At 40.4% G+C, this 18,858-nt stretch overlaps 1 protein-coding gene across 3 annotated transcripts in view; it reads right to left on the minus strand.

The window, feature by feature from the left end:
* Positions 1 to 1,061: 1,061 nt before the first annotated feature.
* zgc:174623 overlaps positions 1,062 to 18,858 on the minus strand; it is a 28,654-nt gene continuing 10,857 nt past the window's right edge. The window contains exons 2-3 of one of the 3 annotated variants that reach the window (XM_073934149.1): positions 17,599 to 18,000; positions 1,062 to 6,286 (exon numbers count right to left, since the gene is read on the minus strand). In XM_073934149.1, the coding sequence (XP_073790250.1) occupies positions 5,517 to 6,286; positions 17,599 to 17,995 (1,167 nt within the window). In that variant the 5' untranslated portion in view covers positions 17,996 to 18,000 and the 3' untranslated portion in view covers positions 1,062 to 5,516. Of the gene's footprint in view, positions 6,353 to 9,529; positions 9,678 to 17,598; positions 18,001 to 18,858 lie in introns of those variants that run through there. The other 2 variants (NM_001114477.1, XM_073934148.1) reach the window with 2 other exon arrangements.

Genomic DNA, 18,858 nt, shown 5'->3' on the forward strand with positions numbered 1-18,858 from the left:
AAATAAAATATGATGCACAAACTTATTAATGATTCCTACTTGTCTTTCTCTTGATAAATAGTGGGCAAAATCTGATATGTAGCGGGGAAAAAAGAAGAAAGAATTTATCAGTCGCTGGATTCGAGCCGAGTTTACGCTCGAATATGTCTGTACATGATCTCAGGCTTCTTATGAGGTGCGCCACTGAGGCCGCTTAGGGTATTGCAACATTTTACAGATATAAACCACACTATTTCTTTTTTAAATGCACTCAGTGCGATATGTTCAGACCCAACTGTGTTAACCGTATCAGCTAAACTCCCACTCTATTTTTTTCTTTTGTTGTTAATTCCGGAGAAGAAACTTGCAAATAACACCGCTTTTCTCCGGTCTACCTCCGAAAGCAGCACCTCCATTTCACATTCTGTTCAAAGTTTCTCTTTTTGCTTGCTTTTGCCATTGCTTTTTCGTTGGGTTTTGCCATTAGCATAGTCATTAGCATATTCATACGGGGGAGGAGGCAGGGAGGGGTTTTGTGCTCGTGCATGTTGCGCTCAGTTTCACGTTCATTCAGATGTACAAAAGAATATGCGTGAGATTCGGCGTACGCAGTGTTTCATACATCTGAATTTTTTTCTGCGTACGCACATTTACAGCTTCGTGCGTACGCAATGTTTTAGTAAGATTTCCACGCAAGTCTTCGTACATGAGGCCCCTGGTGTTTCAAATCACTTTAATCACGTGACCTGGCTGTTTCGGATCATGCTTCGCTGCAGTGTTTTTCAAAAAAATTACGCTTTTGGATATGAATACTGTGTCGAAACATCAGTTTCACGTCATCCATCCCTAACAATGAGTTTTCCTTGCCGTGTTAAACCCTTGCCTTGTTTTATTGTTTATTCCTGTCTGCTGCCTGCCTTTTGACCCTCCGCCTGTTGTATGACCACGATCCTGGATTTGCCTGTATACATGCGTTTGCTCCTGTATCGACCGCTGCTTGCCTGACCATTCTCTTGTAATAAACCTGCATGTGGATCTGCAATGACCTGGAAATGAAATAAAGGAATATTTGTAACACAAAGTATTTGAATGTTTCTTTAATTTGTTTACTACTGTCTCTCACAAGGTTAAACCACATTATATAAAACTGCATGCAATAGTAAATACACTGTACTGAGTGGACTAGGACAAATAACTGAGCAAATCTGTAATTTAGAAAGAGTTACTCTGTCTGTTTGATCTGCTTTAACTATTTCTATCAAATGCTGACGGCTTGACCACATTCCTCCTCATACCAATGAACAAAACAAAAACACCATTCAGAAACATCTTGCAAGAGTCGTGTTTGCATGGCTTCAGCTGTGTCCTCTTCATTTCTGTGTCTGACTCAGGCTCAAACTGATACGGCTTTACTGACATTATTAACAGACAGCATGCAGGAGAGGCATGACGTTTCCTGGTGATGTGGAGCCTATCCGCCAATCACTAAACATTCAAGAGTTCACACTTAGCTGATGATTAATTATAAAGCTTGTTTGGCATGCTGTCCCAGAAGAGAACACTGAGCTCATAAGATCCTCGAGCCCAAGGCTCTCTCCTTTTTGCAGAGCGAGAAGGGAGTTTGAGCTCAGGTAGGTCTCGAGAATCCAAAAGATTTCATTTAGTTTCATTTAAACGAATTTCTACAGACAATTCTATAGAATACAAGAAAGATGTTTTATAGAATATTCTGTTGTCTTAGACTTGTCACATGGCAGAGAATAAGGTTTATAAAGTCTTACCTCCCCGACTCATCATCCCTCCTTTTTACTTCATTCAAAAAATCTATCATGAGGCACGCTTAACATCACCATCATATTATTTAAACTTTAGTTTTGTCAACTTACAAAACTCACTGCTTGCCGTCACCTCCGCATTAAAGGTTGTCAATTTCACAACGCATGAGTGGCACGTGAGGAGCAAGTATTTTTTTCTGCGTACATGTTAACAACCGGGACCTGGAGAAGAGCAACATGTCAAGCAGGAGCGGTGTGTGAGGCACCCGCACCCGGGTATAGTTTTCTGCGCACATGCAGAGATGCGTCAGTTTGCTTTTTGATTAAACTAAATTGCCTTTACCAGCGGTAGTTCAGTTGCACATAGTGAATAACGTCTTTATTCCGGGATTACCACTCTTAATAAATACACTTTGCATATGAAGTAAATCATATCTCAAAGCATTTACTGGGGCACTGGCGATTTTTACTGGGGTACGTGTCCCAGTAAATTAGGTCTAGCGACGCCACTGGTGCTAACCACTAGGCCACTGTGCCACCATATAAAGGGAAAGGTGGAGGAGTAGGGGTGGAAGGGGAATTCTTCTGGGCGAAGATACCTAAAGTAAGAAACTCTGGTTATGCGGGATCAGCCGTCATCAATCATAAGCACACGCTCCACCAAAATTACTTAATAAATTAACTTCACCTAGGTTAGCTGACTAATCAGAGCCCGTTGAGAGCGGGCCTTATAGACGGAACCAGGAAATATGATGTTCATTTTTATGTTAGTTCAGTAGCTGTATAAAATGAAGGTAAGACATGTAAACAATAGGGGTGTAACGATATTAAAACCGAACCGAAATATCGCGATACACCAACTACGATACGTATCGCGAAACTCTCGTGGCGTACCGCGGTACTCTCACGCCCCCTGCTGCCCATTGTTGAGGTTGACGTCACTTGTCTCTAACTAATTGAACCAATTTAAACACATCTTTAATATCATATTTGATTAAATTGTTTTAGTAATGATGAGGTTTTGTTCTAAATATTATATTCTAAAGTTAGTATTTTAGTGCATGTTATGTCATGTGACTTGAGTAAGCATCACACTCATTACTACTAGACGCAGGATGGCTGCTTCACATAGTACTGAGATTGCAGATCCCCCAGACACATTTAAGTCATCTGTGTGGAAACATTTTGGTTTTCCAGTTGAGTACAGGAATAGAATTTGTGTCGTGGACAAAGCGCACGCCTGTCTGTCTCAACTGTTTCACGAAACTTACTTGTAAGGAAAAACATTTAAAAAGTGTGGTTATTTCACAATGTGAGGGTGTAAGCAACAGAACTGCCAACAAAAGTGATTTAATTTAATTTAATTAGTTAAACTCGAGCAAGGGGGTGATAGTGAAGACAAACAAAAGAAATAAATATAATAAAACAATTCTAACTCATGAATAACCCCTCTTACCTCGCTAAAACTGATGAAAAGAAAAAAAAGGTCTTCAGCGCTGTGCGCCGCATTCTTCCCTATACTGAATAAAATAAACAAAGATGACCTTCACCTCTTACCTGATGTCTTTAACAAGACATTTTCTACGTGTTTGCAAAATGGAAATCGTATGACATTTTCCCTATCCACCTTACACCAAGACTGAACTTGAGGAGATACAGCTATATTGTCGGAGCTAAAAAATAATATACAAATCAATTGAAATAAAAATATACAAACCTCACAAAATTTCTTAAAGTGGGCAAAAGTAATGCAAAATAATTTTACCCAAACGAAAGTTAAGCAAAAACAACTAAAATCATAATCATGTCAGAAAAATACACGAAAAACGAGATCAAAGGAAAAAGCGCTCTCTCTCCCGCTCTTCCTGACATGCTTTTCACATTCCCGCGCTGCGTCGCCAAATGATGATAGATCGGTCTCCTGACCAATCAGCTGTCAAAAAGGCGGACCTACAGAAATGACAGGCATCAGCTGTCGTGAAGGCGGTCCTACATAAATGACCGGCATAGAGGGAGCGGGAGAGAGAGAGAGAGATCGGGAGGCAAACATACAGCCGGCTACAACCCTAACATTAGTTTCAGACACAACCGCAATGTATTTTACTGGTGAATATGTCATGAAAAAACACTTTACAAACACAGTATATGTATATTTTTCATTAATTTAAACGGAAACCTATCTATCTAAATGAAACCATATAATCAAAAATGAGCGTCTGTGTCTGCACAGAGATCAAGCCTCTCATCGGAGAATGTGGATATTATGGTGTTTTTGAAGAAGATCTTTCACTAGTCTACACTGCAGTTATTTATTTCATTTTAGTTTACTTAGTTAAGATGGCTGCACTAAAGAATTATTTTTTTTTCTGACTAGTCTATATTGGAGGTATTTATTTAATTCCAGTTGTTTACTCGGGTATCCTGACTGTACTAAAAATGCGATGACAAAGTTAATTAAGAAAAAGGTAAGATGTTCTTGTTATTAAGTGAATTGTCTCTTAGCATTGCTGTTAACATGACATCAACCCTAACCCCACAGCAAACAGAAACCGAACCGTACCGAACCGAACCATGGCTCCAAAACCGTGAACCGAACCGAACCGTGCCTTTTGAGTATCGTTACACCCCTAGTAAACAAATAACATGATTTTTTACAGATGAATCACAAAAACACACATTGTTGTGCCCCCCAGGAATGTGTTCTCTCCCCACTGCTCTTCTCCCTGTACACCAACGACTGCACCGCAAAAGACCCCTCCATCCAACTGATTAAGTTTGCGGACGACACTACTGTTATCTGCCTCATCCGGAACGGTGACAAGTCTGAATACAGACAGGAGGTGGAGCGGCTGGCGTTATGGTGCAGATACAACAACCTGGAGCTGAACACGCTCAAAACAGTGGAGATGATAGTGGACTTTAGGAGAACCCCTGTGCACTGTGGCTGCAGTAGAGTCATTCAGACTCCTGGGCACCACCATCCCTCAGGATCTGTAGTGAGACATTCACATAGACTCTATTGCGAAGAAAGCCCAGCAGAGACTGTACTTCCTTCATCAGCAGAGGAAGTTTAACCTGCTGGTGCAGTTCTACTCAGCTGTCATGCAATTCGGCCTCTGCACTTCAATCACCGTCTGGTTCGGCTCAGCTGCCAAAACAAACCTCCGTAGAATACAGCAAATAGTCTGGACTGCTGAACTTATCATTGGCACTACCCTTCCTACACTTCAAAAACTGCACTCTTCCAGAGTGAGTAAAAGGGCTCGCAAAATCACTCTGGATGCCTCGCACCCAGCACACTACCTGTTTGAACTGTTACCGTCTGGTCGGCGCTTCAGAGCACCAAGCACAAAAACAGCCAGACACAGGGAAAGTTTCTTTCCTCAGGCCATCTACCTCATGAACAGTTAAATATCCCCCAACTGTGCACTACTTTCTCATACTTACTTGTACACAGCACCTTATATCAATATACAACACAATACTTTCTCCATTCGCATTTGTACGGAGCACCGTATAACCTGTGTATTTATAACAAATCTGTACATACAATCCAACATCCAGATTTCTCGACTAACTGCATCTCTGTTTAATGTTTATCAACTTTTTTTCGTATTTATTTTGTAGTGTCACTTTATGTGCACTGGAAGCTTCTGTAGCCAAAACACATTCCTGGTGTGTGTGAAGCACACTTAGCAATAAAACTGATTCTGATTCTAAACACAATTAAACCTTAAAAAAAAAACGCTGTGGACCCCCCCTTTAAGGCTTCTCTCCAGTGTGAATCCTCTTATGTCTTTTCAGGCTTTCCAACTGTATGAATCTCTTGTCGCAGTGTGAACACTTGTAAGGTTTCTCTCCGGTGTGAATCCTCTCGTGTCTTTTCAGGACTACTAACTGTCTGAATCTCTTGTCGCAGTGTGAACACTTGTACGGTTTCTCTCCAGTGTGAATCCTCACATGTATTTTCAGATGTTCAAAATGACTGAAACTCCTAATGCACACTGAACAAATGTACGGTTTCTCTCCAGTGTGAGTTCTCTCATGTAGTTTCAAGTGTTCATCGCTATAAAAGGTCTTCTCACACTCAGAGCACTTGTACTCTCTCACACCGGTGTGGATCTTCTCATGAATTCTTAAACTTTCTCGATGTCTGAAACTCTTTCCACACAAAGAGCATGAATAAGGCTTCTCCTCTGTATGAACTCTAAAGTGGCTCTTCAGATCTGAAGCCCTGAAAAATGTTTTGCCGCACTGATCACATTTGTGTGTTTTCTCTCCAGTGTGGATCAGCATGTGATTATTAAGGTTTGATGATTGTCTGAAACTCATCCCACACTGAGAACATGTAAACGGTCTCTCTCCGCTGTGGGTCATCATGTGATAATTAAGGTTTGATAAACTTCTGAGACTCTTCCCACACTGAGTGCATGTGAATGGTTTCTCTCCAGTGTGGATCCTCATGTGACGCTGAAGACTCCGTTTGTTTGCCAGACTCCTCCCACACTGAGTGCAGGTGACACATTTTTTGTCTTTTTTCTTCAGTGAGTCAGTTTTTTCACTCATTTTCTCATGACGGTGTGTGTCCTCCATCAGACCTGAAATAAAAATGAAAAGACTGCTGTTACGTGGGTCTGTGTTATTTAATTAATTAATCTATGTGTGTATTGCTGGTTTGTGCTTGTTGCGATCGAGTACTAGGAGGAGTGTTTCTACCCGGCTTATCCAGGATTGGATGATGCCCGTGACGTCACTGGGGATTCCTACTATATAAAGCTGACAGCAATGGCGTCTCTAGCTCTCTCTCTCATTCTACCTAGAAGTCTCTCGCCCTCCCTCAGCTCGGTGGTGGCTTGCGCTCAAGCGGTCTGGCTGGCGGTGCTCTGCAAGTCGATCATTCATCCAGATGCCGCTCCGTTTAGTGTTTTGTTCATGTTAATCTTTTGATTCTTACCGTACTTTCACACCGAAAGCGGCGAGAGCGTCCAAGGTCGCTCTGGCCGCCCTGTCGACAACGCTCTCTGCCTTCAGCTCCGGCGGCGAGAGCGTCAAAACTCGCTACATTGATCTCGTACTTAAAGAAGCCGTTGCAGCATTATCAGTTACATTCCTGCATAAGACATGTTTTTAGCGTGAAAATGTTGCGCACTTCTTATCAAATTCATATAACGATGGAAGATCAAGTTGCATGTGGTGTGGCTTTGCTCTATTTATCCAATATGTGTCCATATGTCTGAAATATCCTGAAGCAGCAGTACTGTTTCACATCGCGTGAGATTCCCGCTTTTTAAAGATAAATTTATATAACATTAATGAACATCAGTAACTCGCCAGTAACTTATTTAATGTATGTTCCTGTAAGAAAACATTGTAAATAATTGGAAATCCGGCGACCGCAATAATCAAACCCCTGGGAACAACTGTGGTCGGAACCAAAGTTCACAGGTCTGTGTTCCCTGAACTGCTATCAAGCGGTGGACGTCTTTATTCTGATTGCTTGCCGCCGAACCGCGTCATAGCTCATTACCATAAAGTTGACTTCATTTCAACTCTCCTCGACGCTCACACCGGCGAAGACGCGCCGCGCTGCTCATCGCCGCTTATCGTCGCCTATTGCTGCCGGCTCTCATTTAAAATGAATGACTTCCGGCTACTTTGACGCTCTCGCCGCTTTCGGTGTGAACGTACGGTTAGTTCGTAATGTGTTAACTAGTTTGTTTATTTTGATACTTTGTTTTGTAGCAGGTAGGGGTTTATTTTTCATAGTCACGTTTTGTTATTTATTTAGTTTAGCGAAGGTAAGCAGTGGCCCGGAAGACTCACCTATTTTTATTCCTTTCACGGGAGTTAAGTAAGATCTGTCCATTTAAAGCAGTATAGTCAGAGACCTGTTTACCTTAGCTGCCCTACCTGTCTACTTGATTTTTGTTAATGTTTTGTCTTTTGAAAACTTATAATTTATGGAAATAAAACGTATTGACGGAACGTCAATTTAACCATCCAACGTCTGTGTCTGCGAATAGCGCAGTACGCGTGAATAGCGCAGGGCGAATTGAGCGTTTTGTGCGTTTGACGCGCTTAACGCGTGAATCTCTCGAGTTCGAAAATCTGAACTTTAGCGGACATTCGCGCCGCATTAACCAATCAGAAGCTTGCTCTTGTGGGGGCGTGATTGTGCGTGACACTGTTCATATTTCTGCCACGCCACTATATCTAAATTAGTTTCATTTTAGATGACATGCGAATGTGCGCATCTGATGTGCGATACTTCCAATGCTCATGTGTGCGCTGCACTTTAACTTCCATTTAACACAACTCAACACATCTACAGATAAACACACTGATGCACTGAGCTTGATTTTTCATGGCCGACTGTGATTGCTTTACTTAGAAAAAATGCCTAATTACATATTTTAGAATAATTTAGAATTAAAAAAAAAAAGGAAAAAATGAATAAATAAATAAATAAATAAATGAGTATATGACTATTTCTGTCTGCTCTATCACAGGCTGAGGCAACAACTGCGCTTTTTATTATGATCCATCCAGCAAGATTCTACTGATTTCATAAACTACACTGCACCCCAATATTCACAGATTAAATTAAGCCAAACTTTGGGAAACAACGTCTACATAGTATATTCATTTTGCACAATGGCATGAAAATTAAGACTTTAAAATGCACAAAACACTGATCAAACCTTGGATCTTGCTCAAAAAGATAATAAAATAAACCAGAAAAACACAACGAGCTGCTGTCTATATATTTTGTGAATTACAGCCTGTTAATATGCAAATACATTTTACAGTAAATTAATAAATAATTATCTATTTTTAATAATTATTAGTTTTACAGACAATTATTGTTTTTACACAAAACTAACATTTCATAGTTCAGTAATACTTAACAATAATATTACACCATCAGTTCATGTATTTACTAACATTAAGTATGAATAATTCTGTAAATTTATCAGTTCAACATTTACTAATGCCTTAATAAAATCCAAAGTTCTGTTTGTTAACATTAATGCAGATTTAAAATGAACTAACATTGTTTAACTTAAATAATGTTAACAAAGATGGATGAATACCGTAATGAATGTATTACTAATTGTTCATGTTAGTAAAGGCATTAATCAACCTTTATCTTGACAAAAAATATAATATCAATTGCTTTAAACTTTAATGTGTTTCCCATAATTCTACATTTTTAAAAACAATTTAATTACTATCCACATGAAAAATACTACAGTAATTACTATAGTGTTTTAAACCATCCTATAATAAAGTGTATTGTGCAACTGTGTTACTGAATGCTGCAGCAGTAACTATGGTGAAATGATAAAATGCTCTGCATACTGTAGTAAACATGAGTTTTTACTGCAGTAAACTGTGCTGTGTTGTAATATAGTTGTTGTAAATGTAGTACAGTGTTGGTGTTTTGTATTTCTACTACACTATTTACTATAAATGACTGCAGTATTTGTCCATGAGGGTGAAATGAGTGAACACAGCATTTCATTTGCCGCTAATAAAGATCAGACAAATCCTGAAGTATAAGAATGTGTGAAAGTAAACAGGAATCATAACCTGTGCTTTTACCGCGAGAAGCTTTTACATCGAGAGCTTTAATAAAGAGGTTAGTGGCCAAAACCAAGCAAAAACAAAGCTGAAAACCGACACTGAAGAGGAACACAGCCGAGAGAAAAACACTTGAATATTGAGAAAGTAGGAATCTGAACTAATAAATAAGGAGAGAAACACAACGTTACCTGTTTACATATGAACACGGTAAAAGTCCGCTATTCCTGATCGCTTTCACAGAGGAATTGACAGTCAAGAGCCAGGATATAATGAAGAAAGGCAGGAGTTGTGTCGTGTTCGCTAAATAATCTCTCAAGAGTTGATAAAAGCTGAAGTGTAGCCTCTTTGTTTCTTCTCATCTTCAACACGAGTTTAATGTTGCTTGTTCTGAGCTTTTCCTCCAGCGCCTCCGCTATCAGTGTGCTGTGTACTACTGCCATCTAGAGGACGATCACAGCAACAGCGACTTACAGCGGTCACCGGGCGCCAGGAGGAAATCAGCTTCAGTAAATTAATCATATCAGAATCAATGTTCAGCAGACAATAAATACATAAATAAATAAATAAAGAACCACCACCAAAAACATTTAATACAACTTTTTGTTTTAGCTCAACTCATCATAGAACAAACAAAACCAGTTTAATTGACAGCAGACACCACACATGAACTAATACTATAGTAAATAGTGAGCGGAGTGAAGCAGCAAGAGTTTCTACTGCTCCACACTCCATGTGTTTTGTATCCGGTGCACTCCACACTGTAGGCTAAACCCCGCTGTTGTCATTACTAAAGAAATTAAGTTAATATAATTGACATGACTTAAAATATAAAGTTTTGGCATCAAAACTAAAACAGGTGTGCTTAACTTACTCATTAGGCAGCAAAAACCTTTAATTAATATTTTAGGTTCTCTGAATTTAACACAATCCACCACACTGTAAAAAGTGATTCGATACTTAAACCGAGTAAACCAATTGCCTTAAAAGCAACAAGTTGACTTCACAAAGATAATGTAAGTAAACCCATTGTAACTTGGAGCTGTTCAGTTGACTTCACTTGTATAATTTTGCTATTTGTAATCACTTTTCAAAATATAAACGTAAACTAATCACTTTTTCCCAATACACCAATAATTATGCATTTTCTGTTCAGCTTAGTCCCTTTATTAATCCGGGGTCGCCACAGCGGAATGAACTGCCAACTTATCCAGCACATTTTTATGCAACGGATGCCCTTCCAGCAGCAACCCATCTCTGGGAAACATCCACACACACTGATTAACACACACACTGATACACTACAGACAATTTAGCCAACCAAATTCACCTGTACCGCATGTCTTTGGACCGTGGAGCACCCGGAGGAAAACCACGCGAACGCAGGAAGAACATGCAAACTCCACACAGAAATGCCAACTGACCCAGCCGAGGCTCGAACCAGCGAATTTCTTGCTGTGAGGCGACAGCACTTCCTACTGCACCACTGCGTTGCCTGTATTTGTTTTATTTAAGATAAATAATAATTTTTAATTTTCTTTAGACCTGTGATGCACTCCAGAATCTGACAGATTGATTAGCTGTAGGCTCCAGAATTGCCTGGATTTCATCAATAGTCTTGCATTAACTAACACAGACTATATTTAAAGTGTTTGGAAGTAATTCGCGTTTTCCTCCCGTAGAAAAAACATCATAAGAACAATGTTTAGTGGCTCAATGTGTTACAACATCACTTTTAAAAGACTCGACACTTTACTGATATAGTAAACAGCCAAGCACATGGGGTCAGAACACAAACGAGTCGCAGGTAATGAAGTATTAGGCGTTTCTCCAACAGAAAAGCCAGTCTAAGCAAAACACTAGCAGGTTTCTGTAGCTCCACTGACTAGGGATGTGCACATCGATGCTCGAGTAACGATATAACGAAGCTTCTAATTTGGTATCAATGTTTTTTTAAAGTATCGATATTTTAACTATATTTTAATAATTTCCGCATAACTAAATGTTTTAGCGATGTGACGCTTTATACTGTCATAACTTAAGACACCTGTCCCGATCCCAGGGCTTTTGTGTCAAATACTTTATATATCATAGAGTAACATCAGATACCTTTACTGATCCCAGATGTTTCATGTATGATCACTTTTATACATATTAACATCAGATACCTGTCCTGATCTCAGATGTTTCATGTATGATAATAATAATAACTAGATTCTTAAAGTTTGAGAACAAACTTTGAGGCTGGCTTGTGAAAGCCTGATGGTAATAGTTTATTTAGTTTAAACGGTTTTAAAAAGTATGAATAGATAGATAGATAGATAGATAGATAGATAGATAGATAGATAGATAGATAGATAGATAGATAGATAGATGGATAGATGGATGATGGAGGGATGGATGGATGGATGGTGTGCTAGCATGAGTCAAACAAGCCAACCCCCGCTTCTCTACGATGTTCTAATACTGAGATATAGCTGCTGTTGCTAGGTTAGTCTGTTTTGTTGCTATGGAGTGGATTGACAGCTTAGACTGATGATGTATCAAAGCTTCTTGCCAGTAGGAACAGTTAAAAGCAACACCCATGTCTCTATCACACTGCAGCATGACGATATCAATCTGAACCTCTATAATTGCAGTCTATGGGACCGTTGCTAGGGTGCCGTATCTGGTTGTTAGGGGTGTGGCTAGAAAGTTAAAAGCTCATCAGTTATTGGTAGTTTGGTAGTCTGAGTTAAATGAGCCCAGTTAGAAGTCTTTGCAACAGTCTGATGTAGAGTTATGAGCTCACAAAGTTTGACCCAATGTAAAGTCAATGAGAGTCTTTTGCAGTGAAAGTCTATGGGACAGTTTCTAGGGTCCCAAAAGTGGTTGCTAGGGTGTGGCCAGAAAGTTAAAAAGCTCATCAGTTATTGGCAGTTAGGTAGTCTGAGTTAAATGAGCCCAGTTAGAAGCCTGTAGGACAGTCTGATGCAGAGTTATGAGGTCACAAAGTTTGGTCCAATGTTAAGTCAATGGGATTTTTCAGACGGTCCCGGGACGTTTTTTGGAAAACCAAAGGTCGGATCAGTCGGAAAAGATATAGCGACCCGAGTCAGACCAGTTTGGAGGTCTGGTGTGAGTTTGGTGGTCATAGCTTGAAAGCTCTAGGAGGAGATAGAGTTTAATTTTTAGTCTCAGAAGAAAAATAGGATAACAATAGTCTGGCTTGCTACACAAGCCAGCCTAATAATAATAATAATCATTTTTATTTATATAGCGCCTTTCCAGAGATCAAGGACACTTTACAAGGAATGCAACAAAAAGATAAACAAACATACATGAGGTCAAATATAACAAACTTGAATAACACAAACAAGATCTAAGAGACATATGAGCAGGATAGTGGTGGATCAGATTAAGTGGTCAGTTTGGTAGATCAGATGCGAAGCATTCATAAAATAAGTGAGTCTTAAGTAAGGATTTGAATTCAGAGATATTATTAGCAGAGCGGAGTGAGTGTGGTAGAGAGTTCACGAGTTTGGGTGCAATAACACTAAATGATCTGCCCCCCATTGAAGAGAGGCGATACCGAGGGACAGCAAGAAGGCCAGAGTCAGCAGACCGTAAAGAGCGAGTTGGGGTGTAGGGGACAAGCATGTTGCAGAGATAGGAGGGTGCAAGGTTATTTAAGGATCTAAATGCAAGGAGAAGAATTTTGAATTTAATCCGGTATGCAACCGGGAGCCGATGAAGATCATACAAGATTGGGGTTATGTGAGCCGAACGTTTGGTATGAGTGAGTATTCTAGCTGCAGAGTTTTGAATATACTGTATTCTGGAGATGAGGCTGGCAGGCAGGCCAATGAAAAGAGCATTACAGTAGTCGATGCGTGAGGAGACAAATGCATGGATAACAGTCTCAGCATCCTTGCTACTGATTAAGGGACGCAGTTGTGAAATGCGACGTATGTGAAAGAATGCAGATTTAGTGACAGATTTAATGTGTGACTGAAAAGACAGTGTGGAGTCAAAGATTACACCTAAATTTTTTACAGAAGTAGATGTTTTAATGTGCAAGCCAGCAATCTCACAGGAATAACTGGTGGGAATATTGCTGGTAAGTGCTGGGGTGCCAATAAAAATTATCTCAGTTTTGTCCATATTAAGTTGATCACTTTTATAAACAGTAACATCAGATACCTGTCCTGATCTCAGGTGTTTCATGTATGATCACTTTTATATACAGTAACATCAGATACCTGTCCTGATCCCAGGTGTTTTGTGTGTGATGACTTTAAATAATAATAGAAAATAAATATAAGTTATGTTAATTAACTAAGATCGAGAAAGAAAAATTAACCACGGTTTATTACAGAAAATGTGGTATTTATTTGTTTAAACATGACTGAATACCATATTTTAAACTACAAAAACACAGTTAATCTAATGTACCAAAACCATTATTATTTGGTTTACCATGGAAGTACAAAAGCCCAGAGACAGTAAATGAGTAAAACGAGGTCGGCTGTTTTTGCTAATGAAATCTTTAAAATATAACATTATAAAAACAAAAAAAATAACCTGTATGATTGTTTTTTTCCCTTCGTTATCCACCGCGGTAGATTCTTTATCCATAATCATCCTGTTTGAAATGACCGCGCTAAAAAAGAACCTGTACTGCGCATGATCGGTGACCTCTCAGTATTGGTTTTTTTTTTTTTTTTGAGGGGGCGTTTCCCAAACACCGACCAAACCACGCCCATTTTACGTCGTGGTAATGAAACCCCTGGAATTTAGTGCATGATGCCGCGGCAGTGCAGCCTCTTTGTTTCTTCTCATCTTCAACACGAGTTTAATGTTGCTTGTTCTGAGCTTTTCCTCCAGCGCCTCCGCTATCAGTGTGCTGTGTACTACTGCCATCTAGAGGACAATCACAGCAACAGCGACTTACAGCGGTAACCGGGCGCCAGGAGGAAATCAGCTTCAGTCAAACTAATCATATCATAATCAATGTTAAGCAGACAATAAATACATAAATAAATAAAGAACCACCACCAAAAACATTTAGTAAAACTGCTTGTTTTAGTTCAACTCATCATAGGACAAACAAAACCAGTTTAATTGACAGCAGACACCACACATGAACTAATACTATAGTAAATAGTGAGCGGAGTGAAGCAGCAAGAGTTTCTACTGCTCCACACTCCATGTGTTTTGTATCCGGCTCACTCCACACTGTAGGCTAAACCCCGCTGTTGTCATTACTAAAGAAATTAAGTTAATATAATTGACATGACTTAAAATATCAAGTTTTGGCATCAAAACATAAACAGGTGTGCTTAACTTACTCATTAGGCAGCAAAAACCTTTAATTAATATTTTAAGTTCTCTGAAATTAACATTTGAATTTGTTTAAACGATTCATCACACTGTAAAAAGTTGTGCAAGCTACTTGACAAATGTAGTGAGCTAAGCTATTAGCTACTCTACTTAAAATGTAGCTTAACTACACTAAAGCCACCCCTGGGAAATGTAGCAAGCTAAGCTAAAAGCTACATGGCAAAAGTAGCTTAGCTACATCAAAGCTATTTTTACAATTTTCATTTTTAAATCGAAGCAACTTAAATCCAAGTCAATCATATCTTAGTGATCGATAAACCTGTCAATGAAACATATGAGGCAGAATAGTTCAGTTCAGTTATTAACTGTAAATAATATGCTGTACTAAACAGAAACACATTATATAACAGCTAAAACACAATTAAAATACTATAGTCATTTATAGTAAAGGGAAATATTTTATATATATATATATATATATATATATATATATATATATATATATATATATATATGTGTGTGTGTGTGTGTGTGTGTGTGTATTGTAATAAGCATTATTAGTGTTATATATACAAAAGCATTTTTATTTTTTGAGCACAGCATCAGAAATTTAGTTATTGCATCTTAACATGTACTTCTCGAGGTATGGTCACAAGGAATCCTGCTTCAGAAATAACTCCTCTCCCTCAGTCATCTTCCCATCAAGCAAGTTTCACCAGAGGTGGCAGTAACGCACCAAAAAGTTTGTTGTCGAACAGCGTAAAACAGGAAGAAGAAGAAATCATCCTTCTCCTCATATGAGCTGCGTCCCAAATGGCACACTATGCACTCATGCACTATGTACTTATGTACTTACACACTCAACAGGATAGTACATGTATGTAGTGTCATCCCAAATGGAGCACTAATGTTTTTTTACTAAGCGGAAATTTAAACCGTTTCCCTGATGACGTTTGATGGTTGTCAAATCAGTGAAATAAACGACCGAATTATCAAATATACCTGCCGTGATTATTGCCGCATTCACCATCGGGAGGCGCTATAATCACTCTCGTAGGAGAATTTTGCTTTCACCATCCAAAATAAATAAAGTTATTCAACATGTGCGTCCGATAGCTCCGCCCCTTCCGCTACGTAAGCAAACCTGCGGTCGTTGAGTGCGTGAAGTGTCCATCATTACACACTTCATTTTAGCGGCCGAATGAGTGCATCATCCGGGTAATTAAAGTGCACTTTTTATTTTTAGAGTTTTCAGAGTGAACGCACTACTTACACTATTTATACTACAAAATGGCGTAGAATAGTGCATAAGTATGCGATTTGGGATGCAGCTATGGATTAACTTCCATCGGCTAGACACCGGCCTCACAGCTCCGTGAATGTTGGTGCCGTCACTTATTGATCCTCGATTGGTAAATGTAGCTTGTGTGGATGATATTTGACTAATAAAATAGCTTCGCTATTTTTGGGGGTTGAGCGCGCGTACTCAAGATCAGTGTTGTCGTGCGCCTACTAAAGGGCGGGACGGAGGGTGTGTCGCGTCGCGGTGGCGCTTTTGATCATTTTGGAAAAGCACTTTCTATCCAAGACTAAAAAGGGCATGTGCACTGCACAGGTTGAGCCCTATGTGTGCACGTGCCTGAGTAGCGTGACTACTTGTAGAGACGCTACAGCCCAACACTGCATTTAGATTAATATGAATTAATTATTGTGAGAACTTGAGTCGCCTCGGTCTCAGTCACAACAACATCTGATTCTGATAACAGCACGTTAGCAGTGAGTTCCGGGAAAAGCCCACGCTAGCACTGGGAGAACATATAAACTCCGCCCGGACATGACACCTGGCCTGTTAAGGATTTTAACCAGTGGCATTTTTGCTGTGAGGCAACAGTGCTAACCACTGGACCAGCGTGCCACCATATAACAGGAAAGGTGGAGGAGTAGGGGAGGAAAGGGGGGGGGTTCTTCTAGGCGAAGATACCTAAAATAAACTCTGGTGATGCGGGACCAGCTGTCATCAATCATAAGCAACCACATGCTCCTCTCGAAATAAGTTTATAAATAAACTTCTAGGTTAGCTGATTAATCAGGAAATATGATGTTTTCTTCATGGGGGCAGGGCCGGAGCAAGCTGAACTGCCGCTCTAGGCAGAGGACGATCACGTCGCCCTCAACCCCAATGTGAAAACGAAAGTGACCGGTTATGAAAAGGAAGTGAGGTGTCGCGGACCTCTTTTCCAGCGCACTATGCGCGGATATAACTGAGGACGCAGGGGTGCTGAGGGAGGGAGGGAGGTGTCGCGGACACTGCGCTCTCTATTCTGCCGTCCTATGCGCGGATATAACTGAGGACGCGCGGTTGCTGATGGAGGTGTCGCTGACGCCGCCCTCTCTGTTCTGTCGTCTATGCGCGAATATATCTGAGAAGCGGGTGGTGAGGGAGGTGACGCGGACATAACTGAGGACGCGGGTGGTAAGGGAGGTGTCGCGGATGCCGCCCTCTCTTAACTGTTGCCCTAGGTGGCCGCCTAGGTCGCCTCTATGGACGAGCCGGCCCTGCATGGGGGTAAGATATGTGAACGAATAACATGTTTTTTTTTTACAGATGAATCACAAACACACATTGTTTTGCAGTCCATAAACACAATCAAACCTTTAAAAAAACTGTGGACCTCCCCTTTAAGGTTTCTCTCTGGTGTGAATCCCCTCGTGTATTTTCAGTCCTTTTAACTGTCTGAATCGCAGTGTGAACACATGTAAGGTTTCTCTCCCGTGTGAATCTTCTCATGTGTTTTCAGATGTCTTAAATATCTGAATCTTGTGTCGCAGTGTGAACAAATGTACGGTTTCTCTCCAGTGTGAATCCTCTCATGTATTTTCAAATGTTCAGCCCTATAAAAAGTCTTCTCACACTTAAAGCACATGTACTCTCCCACACCGGTGTGGATCTTCTGATGATCTCTTAAACTACGTTGATGTCTCAAAGTCTTTCCACACACAGAGCATGCATAAGGCTTCTCGTCTGTATGAATTTGAAGGTGTTTCTTCAGGTATGAAGCCATCAAAAATGTTTTCCCACACTGATCGCATCTGTGCGTTTTCTCTCCAGTGTGGATCCTCATGTGTTTTTTAAGGTTTGATGATTGACTGAAACTCTTCCCACACTGTGTGCATGTGAATGGTTTCTCTCCAGTGTGGACCTTCATGTGACGCCGGAGATTGGGTTTGTTTGCCAGACTTATTCCACACTGAGTGCAGGTGACACGTTCTTTGTCTTTTCTCTTCAGTGAGTCAGTTTTTTTACTCATTTTCTCATGACGGTGTGTGTCCTCCATCAGGTCTGAAATAAAAATGAAAAGACTGCCTTTAAAATGACATAACAGCACGCTGACATAATAATAATATATTTTATAAGGATCCATCCAGTTGGTCCACTGACGGAGTCCGCTGGTGTATGAAGGTTCACAGCATGTTCAGCTTTTTCATGGCGAAGTGCCATGCCACGCAGCGCAATGCATTTCAGAATTCTAAACATGGGTTTCTATCAGGGTACACACACCGGCACCACAAGTCAACGACTGTTCACGGCGCCCAGCCACGACTCCAGACACTGTTTATATTTCTGCCACGCCACAGAGCACCATCTGAAAAGTTTCATTTTAATTAACAAGAAAATGTATCCGAAGTGAGCAAGAGTGAGCATGGCGGAAGAAATAAAGGCACCTCTGGCTTTTAGAGCTGAAGAGTGGCTGCATTTTAGATTTAACACTATAACAAGGAGTACGGAATTAAACACAAAAAAATGCCATTTGTAAGCTTTGCAAATCTGTCTTAAAATATTCAGGAAACACTACAAACAAGCGTTATCACTTAACAGCACACAGATGAATTAGCGGCACTGTGACCCCAACCGAAACCTCTTGATTCAAAGCAAACTACACTGGATAACATCATCAACAACCAGGGCCGGAGCAAGCTGAACTGCCGCTTTAGGCAAAGGACGGTCAAGCCGCCCTCAAACTTAAAGTGAAACCAGGGGGGGGAGCGATCCGTTCTGCCACCCTAGACGCGGCTATAATTGCGGGTGCGGGTGGCGAGGATAGTTTCGGAGTCGCCGCTCTCTCTATTCTGCCGCCCTAGGCGCCGCCTATATGGAAGCGCCGGCCCTGTCAACAACCAGGGGCGGACTGGCCATCTG

The sequence above is a fragment of the Danio rerio genome, chromosome 3 (genome assembly GCF_049306965.1).
Source record: "Danio rerio strain Tuebingen ecotype United States chromosome 3, GRCz12tu, whole genome shotgun sequence".
Lineage (NCBI taxonomy): Eukaryota > Metazoa > Chordata > Actinopteri > Cypriniformes > Danionidae > Danio > Danio rerio.